The sequence below is a fragment of the Camelus dromedarius genome, chromosome 2, assembly GCF_036321535.1.
Source record: "Camelus dromedarius isolate mCamDro1 chromosome 2, mCamDro1.pat, whole genome shotgun sequence".
Classification (NCBI taxonomy): domain Eukaryota; kingdom Metazoa; phylum Chordata; class Mammalia; order Artiodactyla; family Camelidae; genus Camelus; species Camelus dromedarius.
The window spans coordinates 73,318,374-73,330,809 of record NC_087437.1 but is presented as its reverse complement, the minus strand read 5'-3'; the positions used below and the strand labels follow the sequence as shown (position 1 = coordinate 73,330,809).

The following is a 12,436-nucleotide window of genomic DNA, read 5'->3' as shown; positions in this document are numbered from 1 at the left end:
CAAATTCACAATAAAATGATTAAGAAATCTAAGATGGCAACCACGGAACATTGATCCCCAAAGTGGGAACCTTCTAAGCATAAGGCACAGTGTGACTGGTCACTCGTCCATGAATCAGGCCCCGCTTTGGACTTTGACCAGTGTGTACTGTCTGCATCAACTGGGCATGTGGGAGCACCCTAGAATCATGCAGAATATGACAGGGGAACGAATTTGCCACAGGTAACTTGTAATTTGGATAACATGACATATGACATGAGATAAGAATTGATAGTTGAGATTTCAGTAAAGTTATTAACTAATGACTTCTTACTATTGTGGAACTAGGCTGTGAGGATGGCTAAGAAGGAGTCATTGTTTACTGGGGTTGAAAGATACAGACACTGGGGACTATAAAACAGACAGGCCATGATGTGTGCCATAATGGACATATAAACAAGAACAATGGGAAAAGTAGGAGGAAATTAACTTTGATGGATAGTGTGGAAAAGCCTTGGAGGGGGAAAAAAAGACTTTAGTCAGGCCAAGATGGGTAGTATTTCAAGTGCCAGAGGCTAAGTGGCACAGCTTCCAGGCCAAAAGGACAGCAGAAGCAAAGACAGCGAAGGGGAGAACATGTTGATAGATATGCCTACATGCTGGGACTTTCAGACATTCCTTTATATTTATTGAACATCTATTTTTCCAGGCACTGAGTAGAAGCAGAGGGTATAAATATATAGGGTTAGGAATCAGACAAAGCATCTACCACTTACCAGCTGTGTGACTGGAGACATCTTAATTAACCACTCTGAGCCTCAGTTTTAGTCAGCTGTAAAATAAAGACATTGGTTTAACAGAATTATTATAAAGGTTAAATGAGATAATGTTTGTAAAATACTCCGACCAGTACCCTCAATCTAGAGGAGAGAAGCAAATAAACAAATAATTGTGGTAATACAAACTGTGAAAGCACAGAAAGGGGAACGGCTCTCTCTGCCCGAGGGTTTTGTGCTATGCTTCCTGAAAGAGATGATATTTGAACTTGAGGCTGAAGGGTAAGTATGTGTTTATAAGCCAAAGGGAAGCTGAGAGAGATTCTTCTTAGGGTGAGGTCTGAAAACGATAAGTCCCCTTTATGATCTGTATGGGGTCGGGGGATAGGGGGTGGCAGCAGGAAGAGAAAGCGGACCACGTATACATCCGTAGGTAAAAACAAAAGATAACTTTTCATTACCACCCCAAACCACTTTCTGTGTGGAGTGCTCCCTCAAGTAAGATGTAATCCAGTTTGCACGAGAGTGCCTGGAGCAGATGTTCTGTGTATTTTCTTCCTTCTACAAGAAGTCTGGAGCCAGAAGGGAGGCACACTCTCAAGAAATTTAGTTGCTTTTCCCATCCTCATGTGGAGCATTTTGCTTAGTTGGCAGACATTTAACAAGATTTGATTGGCTCTTTTAAAAATAGGAGTCTTAGTGGTCCTGATTGATCTGTTTTATCATGTGCTTGGTGCTTTAAAGTACAAGTCTTTTTCTGTCTTCTCCCTCCAGACTGAACACTTGCCTCTGCAGACTCAGTTCAAAGAAAGAGAGGTTGGCAGTCTCCAGCACTCTGTAAGTAACACACACCTCGGGTGGAAGGAATCTGCCCACGCCCAGCCGGTGGCCACCATGTTTATTCAAATACCATTTTATTTCCATGAAATTTCATTTTACTCACCTCTACTATCTGAGCATCTGTAGTGTGATTTTGTAAAGTCCTTGAGCTTGCTTATTCCTCTTAGAAGTAATCAAGTTTATAAAACCAATAATCTGACAGAGGGTCAGAGACACCATAGGGCATTGGGGTGGGGAGGTTCATTTTATGCTGTCACCTGGGACCCAAAGTCAAGTAAGGAAGAAAGGTAAAGACAGGAGGCTATTTTTGACAGCATTTCTTATTTTCACCCGCATTGGACATATGGTCAAATACCAGATCATTTCTCTCTGTCTCCTCCCTAATTCTCCAGTGCTGAATCCTGTGGCTTCCTTTGGTTTTGTTTGGGTTGTTTGATTTAATACTCTGTATTACCCCATGCATGGACTCCAAGCTTGAGCCTTGCTGAGACTCCTGAGGTTCACAACCTTGTTCTTCTTCAGTTTACCTTAACTGATCCCAATTCCAAATTCCAAAACCTGAAACTGACTACAGTCCCCATTAGTCACCATTTTTTATTTAGGAGATGTCACCACTCTTTTTCAGGGATCGTAAGCAACAAATGACTGGAAAATGGTAAGTTGTTGAACTTTACCTTGCCATTCAACAGTGTGTGAAATAACGAATCAGGGACACAGACTGTAACGTATTCTGTTTCTGCCTGTTTTTACCCAAGAGCTAGGAAAAATGCAAATAGCTGCTCTGCTAATGTAAGCAATGTTTGAATTTTTAGAATGGACTGAATAGCAGGAGATTTGACTATGAAGATGAGAATCCAGCGGGGGCAGATGGGATTCAGCAGATGTACCCCCTCTACGATCAGATGTGCTACCAAGACCAGAGCCCTGGCAAGCATCATCCAAACCATGACCCGGAGAGGGTCTATATCAACCCGCGGGAACACTACGTGTGACTATCCTCTTTTTCCAATGGGTGTTCTAACAAATGTTTATTCTTAGACTGGGGAGAGAAACTGAGGCCAGTAGGTATGATTTTATTCTCATATAAAGCAGACCTGGTCTAAGTGTATCAGAAGTGGTGATAAATGGCTTGGAGCCAACAGCGGATTCCTTCCCTCCATTAAGAATTTTTTAACCACCAGCTGTGTTTGTGAACTTGACTCTAGCTTTGTGTGTTTTTGTGATGATGGTGTTTAACTACTAACATTTGGCCTACAATGGCACGTTCATTTAAAAGCAGAGCATCTGCCTGGGATGACAGCCGTGATTCTCCAGACAGAAAGGCCCCAGCTGGGAATATTAACCTTGCTGGGTCTCAGGCAGTCCAGCCTGTTCATCTATAACTCAAACAGGCAGAAAAAGGAGCTCAAAATCCATCTCACTGATTATTTAGTTGGGATTTGGCTTTCCCTGGCATGCTTAATATAATTACAATACCTGCTTACAAACAAGAGGCTGGAAGAAAGAGGCAAAATTTGCCATTTATCCCCAAAATAACAACCAAATGCAGTATAAACCTTCAAGCCTGTTGGTTGCTTTTAGACTCTTGGGCTATTGTAATATGTGTTCCTTCGTGATCACTGTCATCCCGAGGGATGCATATTTCTTGCTGTTGTCTGCCTGGTCTTGATTAGCTGTGTACAAACCAAGGTTCTTCTCTCACTTGGTCATTGTTCCCACAGTTCTGCTCTTTACAGGCCAGACTAGCCTAGTTCCCACCTATTAAATTCTAAAAGCCCTGTCTAAATGGTGGACAGCCTTGAGCCTTTTCCCTCTTTTCTGTGGTGTTGTATGTGACAGGCTCGGCTTTCACTACTGAAATTTCTTTCAAACTAATCCTATCCACCCAGGTTTCAGCTACCCTCTGCATTCTTCAGACTACTTGCTGTCCATGTTTTATCTACCTCAGAAAAAAAGCCTGCTGGAAAATCACCATGAAATAACTCATGCTCTTAAAGCCAAGTAGAAAGTCTGAAAAGCTAAAAAAAAAAAACAAAAAAAAACCCCTACCTTAATATGGCATATGTGCTAATCATGTGATCCTTGATCCCTCCCCCCCTACTTTCCCTGGTAAACAATTAGAGTGAAGAGATGCTAAAGTGCAAATAATACAATTGACTGACTTACCAGTGTATCCTGCAACACCTTGGTGCCTGCCAATATCTGTCGGGAGTTTTCTCACTTCCCTTTGCCAACTTTTCCTTGCTGAGCTTGAAGGTAGCAATTATAGTGGTGAGAGCAGAGGAGCGAGCACAGGTACACGTGCAGGTGTCAATCACCCTCCCGCACATCTTAAGGAAAGCATTGCTTTACTCTGTGCTCTGGGAGATTATAGGTCTGTCACAGATGTAAAAAACACTGCAGACTTGTCATATATTAGGGGAAAGTGACATAAAGCACTAAAATAAAATAGTACACATTTCCAGCCTAAGCTTCAAGGGGATAGAATATTAACATAGATTTCTCATAGGATACCAAAGAAATGTTTTGATTCATGTTGTGCTGCCTCTATTTCTTGCTTGTATGTTTGTTTCCTTTTTTTTAGGTGCCATGCTTTGTCAGACAAACTATCCAGGTAGTTCTGCAGTGGTAATTCCACCCCCCTTCAATTACCTGGGTGGCCAACAGTTCTGTAAAAGATGATGGTTATATGGCATCAAAGGGTAAATTCCAGGCACCATCATTGCTGTATCACTGTGCTACCTCAGAGTTAGTTTACTGCCCTTGCTAGCAAGCTAACACAGAAAGAGGACATCTGACTTTATTACTTATAATCCCATCAGTGAGTTAACGTAACTGAAGGTGCAGAGATTCTTGCAATTGTTTTCCAATAGAAAGATAACTCCAGTCGGAGCTCTCCTTGATAAGGAGGTATTTTATAAATACTGGCTGTTACAGAGGAGGAGATACTGTGGTGCATTGCCTCCTTTAGTGAGCTTTAAAAATGTCTTACACCTTGATGATGGTTTCTAGGGTCCTGCTGGGAAGCAGGTTGTTGAATTAGTGTCAGAAAAGTGTACCCTGGACCTAGGGGAGATAGAGATCATTTGCACTAGGGAAAGAGATTTGGAAGAACTGAATTTCAGAGCCCTTTGACCTGTCTTTCACCCTCCCTACCAAGAACCCACTATTGCATCTTTTTTTTTTCACATTCTCAGTGTAGTTCTAGAAAAGAAATCTCAGGATATAGACACCTCTCTCAAAAGCCAGCCAGTTCAATATCCTCTTTACCTTTCTGTCAGCTATGCTATTTCTTGAACAAACTGGTAGATTTTATAGCTGTTGGCCCCTCTACTTGGGTCACAGAAGCTATATAATTGGTGATCCTGGTGCCTCCCATCTGTTCTCTCTAAATACTGAGTGGAATAGAAAGGAGCTTTAAAAGGGTTTGATCAACCAGCCCCCTCAACCAAAAAATACCATCCAAAATTAACCTGATGAGCTCTAAATTTGGAGCCTAGACTACTTGACGATGGCCATTTAAATTTGGAATAGACTCTTAAAGGTCAGTGAGTGAGGCTTAAGGATGTAAGCCTCAGCTGATACTAGATACTCTCCCCATAACTGGTTTGCTAAAACACACTGAAACAGAAATAAATCCCCAGAGTGCTTATCCACTTATGGTTGCAGCTTTGCGTTTCAAGGGGAAGTGTGCAGACCCCATCCTAAACACCGGCCTTGGCTGCCTGTTTTGTAGGCAGCCCAAGCTCCGGGAATGTGCATTATAGCTGCAGTAGCCGATCGCCAGGTTCTTTGCACAGCACACTGAAATAGAGCATCTGCACCATTTAGGATTACTCTGACATAATGGGATAGGAATTTAGATTAATTCTTAAATGGCAGTGATTTATTGCCTCTTCTGTGAGGGTCCCCCTATCCCGGGCTTTCTTATATGTTCTAAAATTGGAGAAGTCCATGCTCTTTGAGGCATGCACTATAAAATTCTTACCTGTGCTAGGCTTCCCGGTAACATGCACTTAGTAAATACTAAAGAAATGTGCTGTAAACTAAATGAACTGGTCCCCTCATTAATTTTATGGCCTTGTTTACTCATAGAGATAGTACAGTTTCTTCATCCATCTTTTGGGAATGCTTTCCTAGTTCCTCTTTCACAACAGTCTAAAGCTCACTATGTTTTTCGTTGTGTAGTTTTCCCTGCAGTGTACTCGTCTCCTACTGCTATTCTTTATTTGCAACAGAACCTTTCTTCAAGCCTCTTGTTTCCTGGGGCATAGAAGATACATCATTATACCAAGAATCAGAGAACAGGTTCTAGTCCCAGCTTCACCCCTTTCTAGCCATGGAAACTTAGGCAAGTCCTCTAATCTGTCTAGGGCATCAGTTGCCCCTGTTCCTAAAGCAGAGATTATAATACCTTCCCTGTCAGCCTCTCAGAAATGGGGGAAGAGTTAAACACGGTAATGATGCATGGGAAATTGTTAAGTTCTCTTCACATGAAGATGCCCAAGACTCTACCATTGCTGCGTGTTCAACCTGAGCTCCCAGCACCCTTGCCAGCATTTAGAGTACCATAGTGTCCTCAGGGAGAACCAAGTGCCAGATGAAAATTTGAGTTCAACCTGATTTGAGTACAGCCAAGTGAAAACGGTAGACATCTCTTTTACTGTAACAAGCATCTGTCACATGGAGGGCTTCATATCTGGATTTTAGCCTTTTAAACTCTGCTGACCAGTTGTTGCTCTTGATTTACCGGTTACTACTGAGAACAGCTACCATTACTGAGGGTGTAGTATGCGCTGGATTCCAGGGCAAGCACCTTACCTGAATCATTTCACTGATTAGACCCAAACTTCTGTTTTGTCCCCTTGCGAGGAGCCCCTGTGGGAACAGAACGGCTCCTACTCTGCACACCCCCAGATCATACCACTCAGCAGTTTGCTGTTACTTCTTCCAAGTCTGCTCTGGGGGAGTGGTGTACGGGAAGAGGCTTTCCTGACTTCGTTTTTAAGCAGAGGTCTAAGGGGGTACATGGAAGAAAACCATAAGAGATGTTTACTGAGAGGAAAGCAATTGTATATGCTCACCTTTACTCACTTTTTGAACTTTTCAAAATACTCAGAAAGAGTCCCATATCTATTAGATTAACCATAGATAATAACCATAACTGCCTCCTCCCCGCAGTCTCACCAGGTGGTGTATTACACTGAAATCAGATTTTAAGCCAATTGCTGCGTCATTCGTGTATATAAACAAGCGGGTACCAGAACGGGCATTCTGTAATAATAGTCTGTCATATAAGATTGAAGAAGTCCTCAGTCTATTCTTTTAGAGAAGCCAACGGTATCTTATGCAAAAGGGTTATTAGACGTGAATCCAGTCATATTCCAGCAGATTCAGTGCCAGACAGCCTGATTCCATTTAACTTCTAGACACAGGACAGGTTAGTAATCTAGGCATCATGGGGCTAGTGGGCTTACTAGAGCTGTATGCCCTGTTCCTGGAAGGGATGGAGTGCCCTACAGTACCGGGGCCAATGCACATACCTTTAACACCACTAATTTGACTGATTCAAAACTAATCACTTATTAACGAAGTCTCTGGTGCTGAGCTCTTGTGGTGATAGCATCTGAAGTGACTCTGAAGTGAGTTTTTCAGATACTAACAAACTGTGGAAGGTGTAGTCCCAAAGAGGAAACTTCACGTGTTAACTAAACACTCCTAGGGTGTATATTAAGACCAACTAACATATGCCAAAATAATTGAAATTACGCTCCACGTAACAAAATGTGTTAAGGATTCCTTGTGTTATCACACCCTCGCACTGGGGTACGGTCTGTTCACCGCTCTGATGTCAGCCACCTGCTGAATAGTCTCACTGACATTTCTCCTTAGTGGCAGCCTTTCCCTTCTTACGGGTGGAGGTGTGTTTGTGTGATAGAGAAAGACAGACAGACAGAGGAGAGAGAAGCCTACTTAAAATTCACAGTTGAAAAAAAATTTTTTGCAATTCACACATACAGGAGAACGCTCACATCTACAAACGTTCCGTTATTTCAGACCCATTTTATTATATTTGCTTTAGCATTATCTCTGCAAAAAGTTAGTGGTGGGAACAGAAGCCATATTTACCTTAACAGCTGAAATATGTAAAATATTAGGTTTATTTCTAATGTATTTCCATTATTAGGTTAGTTATTATCTATTCACCTTTCAGTTTGATTGTGGAAGTTTGCAGCCAAGTAGACTAGAATAAAAGAGAATGTCAAAAATTCAGATGACACTAAACATCTTTTTATCAAACGTTATCAATTGAGAGCATGATGTAGAAGTTCCTTGTATATCTCAGGGAGAAGGGAAACCACCATTGGCAAATAAAAGGATTCTCCATTCCATTGGTTGGGAATAAATGCCTTCCACTGATCCATTCCCCAGAATATTCTAATCAGTGTTTGGGGGCTAAGGCCATGATATATATCAAATTGCACACCTCCCGAAACCAAAAAGTTCTAGTTACATCCAATGTCTGTTACCTTTAGCTTGAGGTGTAGGGATAAATGCCTGAGTTTGAGGCGGAAAAGGTGTTGTGAGTATTTATGGAAAACAGCAACATCTCTATGACTCTTTCTGACCAATAAGTGGTGAGAAGCATTTTGCAAATGTCCTGTACTATATAAATGCACGGTGAATAATCTGGAGGGTCCTCGGGTAGAAATGTGCTCTTGTGTAGCTCAGTTCAGAATACTAATCCACCTACTGTTTTCAGAAGGCAGCACCGTGTCCTCTAAAGTGCCCCCATCCTAGAACTGTGTTGTTTACAGTTGCCCGTTGCACAAGATTTACACAGGGAGCATGTCATTTGGACCCAAGGAGATAGACTAATGGAATTGAAAATTTTTACCCCATCTGGAGGTGGGAGACTGAACAGTCCCCTTCTTGAGATTTTTCCTAGCTTTACCATTTAAAGTTCTTATGATCAGGTTTCCTGCGGCTCACTAGGACCCTCGGTATCATGGCCTAAACCAGTTGTGTTTATTATCATGGCATGGGACCGAGCTGTGAAAGTTGATTAGAGGAGACCTGGAGGGAAAGCACCCCTGGGAATCCAGAACATCAGATTTGCTACGCTGGCTTAGAACTGTGGCCTATCCTGTTACAAATATGTCTGACAGCCATGAAGGAGTGTTTTATGTGTCTCCTGCAGAGGTTAGGAATGTACTTCAAACATTTATAATGTCCCTTAATAACTCACAGTGGGTCTATAAAGCCCAAAGTTCCACATGATTTCCCAAACGCATGGGCACCATTGTTTTGGTTTTCATTATTCTTGCCAAAAGTGACCAGCTTTTTTTTTTTTAATCCACCCTAACACATTGATCAGGCTAAATTAAATTCTTCTCACAAGCCATGCTGAAGGCTCGGCATTATCATATTTAACTACAGACAGCAGTGTTTTGTCCTAAATGCGTTAGTTTGCACTTGCCCACACTGTGGCTGTAATGCCTCTGTTTTTTCACATGGTCTTATGAGAACTTGTTGCTATATTCCCTTCAAACGAGCATTTCAATACCCAGAAGAGCATTTGTCATCTTAGGTTTCACTGTGTACTTGAAATTCCAAGTCCTTTGTGAAAAAATGTTAAGTAGCTGGTGTTGCTACTGGATCTGAGGATTATTCCACTTGTCCATCCAGAAAAGTTCCTGTTTATCCTCTCCCTTCTGTTTCTATTTCTAAGCCAGTGCTTTAAGGCGTAACATCTGCTCCAGCCTGTTCACTCTCCATGTGGTCTTAACCTCTTCGCTTCCTTACTTCTCGGGTTCCCCCCTGTAAGCTGGTACTTTCCACCTCACAGGGGTTCTATGGAGAGGGAAAATAAGACGTTTAAGGGTTGTCTTCAAGAGAGGTCCTACTTTTAAAGTGATTTTATAAAAGCCCCTTGGCTTAGAAATGAGAAACTCTATAGCTATTATTTTTTCCTATTCCTATTTTGCTATTTTTATTTCTGAAAGGTGATCTCTATCAGAATAGAGTCTTTACTTTGGTTTTAGCTTTTTTCTCATTAACCCTTTTAATACTAAAATTGTACTGTCTACCTTATCCACGCTCTGAACTTTTTCCCTATAGAGCCAGAATTGATTCTCCCACGACAAATCCCGCGTGCTCTGACTTCCATCATTGAACAAATTCATGTCTTCCAAAAAGAAGCTTCTGGCTCTGGACATAAGAAGTCAGAAGCCAAATGAGGTCTCACTTTGGCCCTGGCAAGCTCTCACCGTGTGCCTTGGTTCTCCCTGTGTAAACTGAGGTTAATTCTGCTATTTCACAGCACCTGGGTGTTGTGAGTCCTGACCAATAAATGGTGAAAAGCATTTTGCGAATGTCCTGTACTATATAAATGCATAGGAAATAATCTGAAGAATCCTCAAGTAGAAATGTGTTCTTGTATAGCTCAATTCAGAATGCTTATCCACCAGTTGTTTTCAAAAGAAACATTTTACTAACTTGTTCTTTTTTTAAGTGAAAATTAGTTTCTAGTCATTTGACCTATTTTTATTTTTCTGTGTAAGAGATGATCAGTAGCATATATTCCTGCTTTTCAGAAAATAGCCAGGTTGTGTTTTAAGTGTTAAAACTGAAAGGGTTACATAACAATGTAGTGGGGTAAGGAGGAGGAGGGTTCTAGCTCAAATGTAGCAAGATAGAGAAATATGTAGATTAGCTTTGATTCTGAAATTGTGTTATAAATAGTAGATGTCAATGTGGTTGTTTTTAGATACTCTTTATTTTTAAGTCATCAGAAATTGTCTTTTATTTTTGTAGTTTTGAACTATATGATTCTTGACAAGTTTTGAATAAAGTTTTTATCAACTAAAGGTTTTCATTTTCATTGTTGTCAGTAAATCAAATATTAAAATACATATAAAAATTAATAACTTAATTATATGACTATAAAATTCAAGATTTAAAGAACACCTTTTATAGAAAGTGTAAGTTTCTATACTGGAGTCCTTTGTAAAAAGTGATTTTAAAAATAGTAACAGAAGTACTTTTAAATTTCAAGCCATATTGGAAATTTTTTAAATGTATAAAACATTTTTATTATTTAAATTTCAGAACAAGTATCACATTCAGAATAAGAACCACACACTAGTTAAGTATTATAAAACCCACCCTAAGAATGGATGGCCACAGTTCAGTCTAAATATTTTCTAAATGTTCTTTGAAGACAAAGTTGAATTTATAATATTCATTATATAATTCATTAACCTGCTCAAGATCACAAATGCACTAAATTCTACTTTAATAATATATCATTCAGTTACCAAAAGGGCATAATATTATAATGTAATGCAAATTGGAAATGGAGAAAAATGTAAGAAGTCTTCAGATAAGTCTTTTTACCTCATAGCCAATAGTTTCAATCTCCTCCCAACAAAATCTTTTCCCAGAAATACCAATACAAAATTAAGGTTCTTAGAGTTTCCTTACCTTGGTGGTGGGGCAAATATCAAAAGTTGGCATCTGTAGTGGATCCCTGTATCTTATTTCAGGGATGGATGCTTTACTGGTCTGTGAAATCTCAAAATCAGGGAGCCACTTTAAAACAAAAACACCCCAAAATTGTATTGAGATACCATAATATCCTCTTAACGTGTAAACGTTAGTGCTTTTTAGAATATACACAGAGTTGTGTAATCATCACCAAAATCAGTTTTAGAATATTTTCATCACTGCAGAAAGAAACCCACTCCCATCTGCACCCTGCCTCCCCTCCCCCTACCTCTTCTCAGTCCCTGGCAACACCAGTCTCCGTTCTGTCTCTGTGCCTTTTCCCCTTCTGGACGTTATATATAAATGGAATCATATAACATGTAGGCTTCTTTCACTTAGCATAATGTTTTCAAAGTTCAACCATGCTGTAGCATCTATCATTCATTTCTTTTCATTGCCAAATAATATTCCATTATATGGATATGCCACATGTTATCCATTCATCAGTTAATGGACATTTGGGTTGTTTCCACTTTTGGGAAATAATTATGAATTATTTGTGGTCAAGTCTTTGTGTGAATATATGTGTTTATATTCTTCCATATATACCTAGGAGTGGAATTGCGGGATCAGATGGAAACACTATGCCCTAACCCTTTGAGGAACTGCCAAACTGTTTTCCAAAGCTGCTGCATCATTTTACATTCCCACCAACAGTGTATGAGGGTTCCAGTTTCTCCACATCCTCACCAACACTTGTTATTATCTGTCTTTTTGGTTACAGCTATCCTAGTAGGTGTGAAGTGCTAGCTCATGGCTTTTTTTATTTGAATTTCTCTGATTCCTAATGATGTTTGTTTTTTTTTTCTACAACCCACTAAAAATGTAAAGCCATTTTTAGCTCATGGCTTATAGCTCATACTGCAGGCTGGACTTGACCCACAGTTAGCCAACCCCTGACCTAGAGGGTAGAATTAGTAAGCAAATACATTAAAGTGGTGTTATAAATACACTCTGTTCTGGAACGTAGAGGACAGCATAAGCTGTTTAGAGGAAGACGTGGAATAGTAAAAAGAATACCCGTGGTATGGCACTAACATGTGCTTGCTGGACTGAAAAGACCAGACAGACTTGGTTCATAACATTTGCTGATTTCCACGGTATAAATACTCCCACCATGGCCAATTTTAGGCTATCGACATGACACCACTGAACTTGAAGTGGGAAGAGACATGCACAATTGGCACCAGCTGACTCTAGCACATTGCTGACCTAAACATATGATGTACAGTAATCAGAAATCAGAGCTGCCACCTGCATGGCCATCATCGGTCTTCTCCATAACCAACAGA

At 40.4% G+C, this 12,436-nt stretch overlaps 1 protein-coding gene across 2 annotated transcripts in view; it reads left to right on the top strand.

The window, feature by feature from the left end:
- NECTIN3 (nectin cell adhesion molecule 3) overlaps positions 1-10,465 on the top strand; it is a 119,078-nt gene extending 108,613 nt beyond the window's left edge. Inside the window, exons 8-10 of one of the 2 annotated variants that reach the window (XM_064495613.1) lie at positions 1,530-1,592; positions 2,221-2,250; positions 2,408-2,524. In XM_064495613.1, coding sequence (XP_064351683.1) covers positions 1,530-1,592; positions 2,221-2,229 — 72 coding nt within the window. In that variant the 3' untranslated portion in view covers positions 2,230-2,250; positions 2,408-2,524. Of the gene's footprint in view, positions 1-1,529; positions 1,593-2,220; positions 2,251-2,407 lie in introns of both variants that reach the window. The other variant, XM_031433652.2, reaches the window with a different exon arrangement.
- The last annotated feature ends 1,971 nt before the right edge of the window (positions 10,466-12,436 follow it).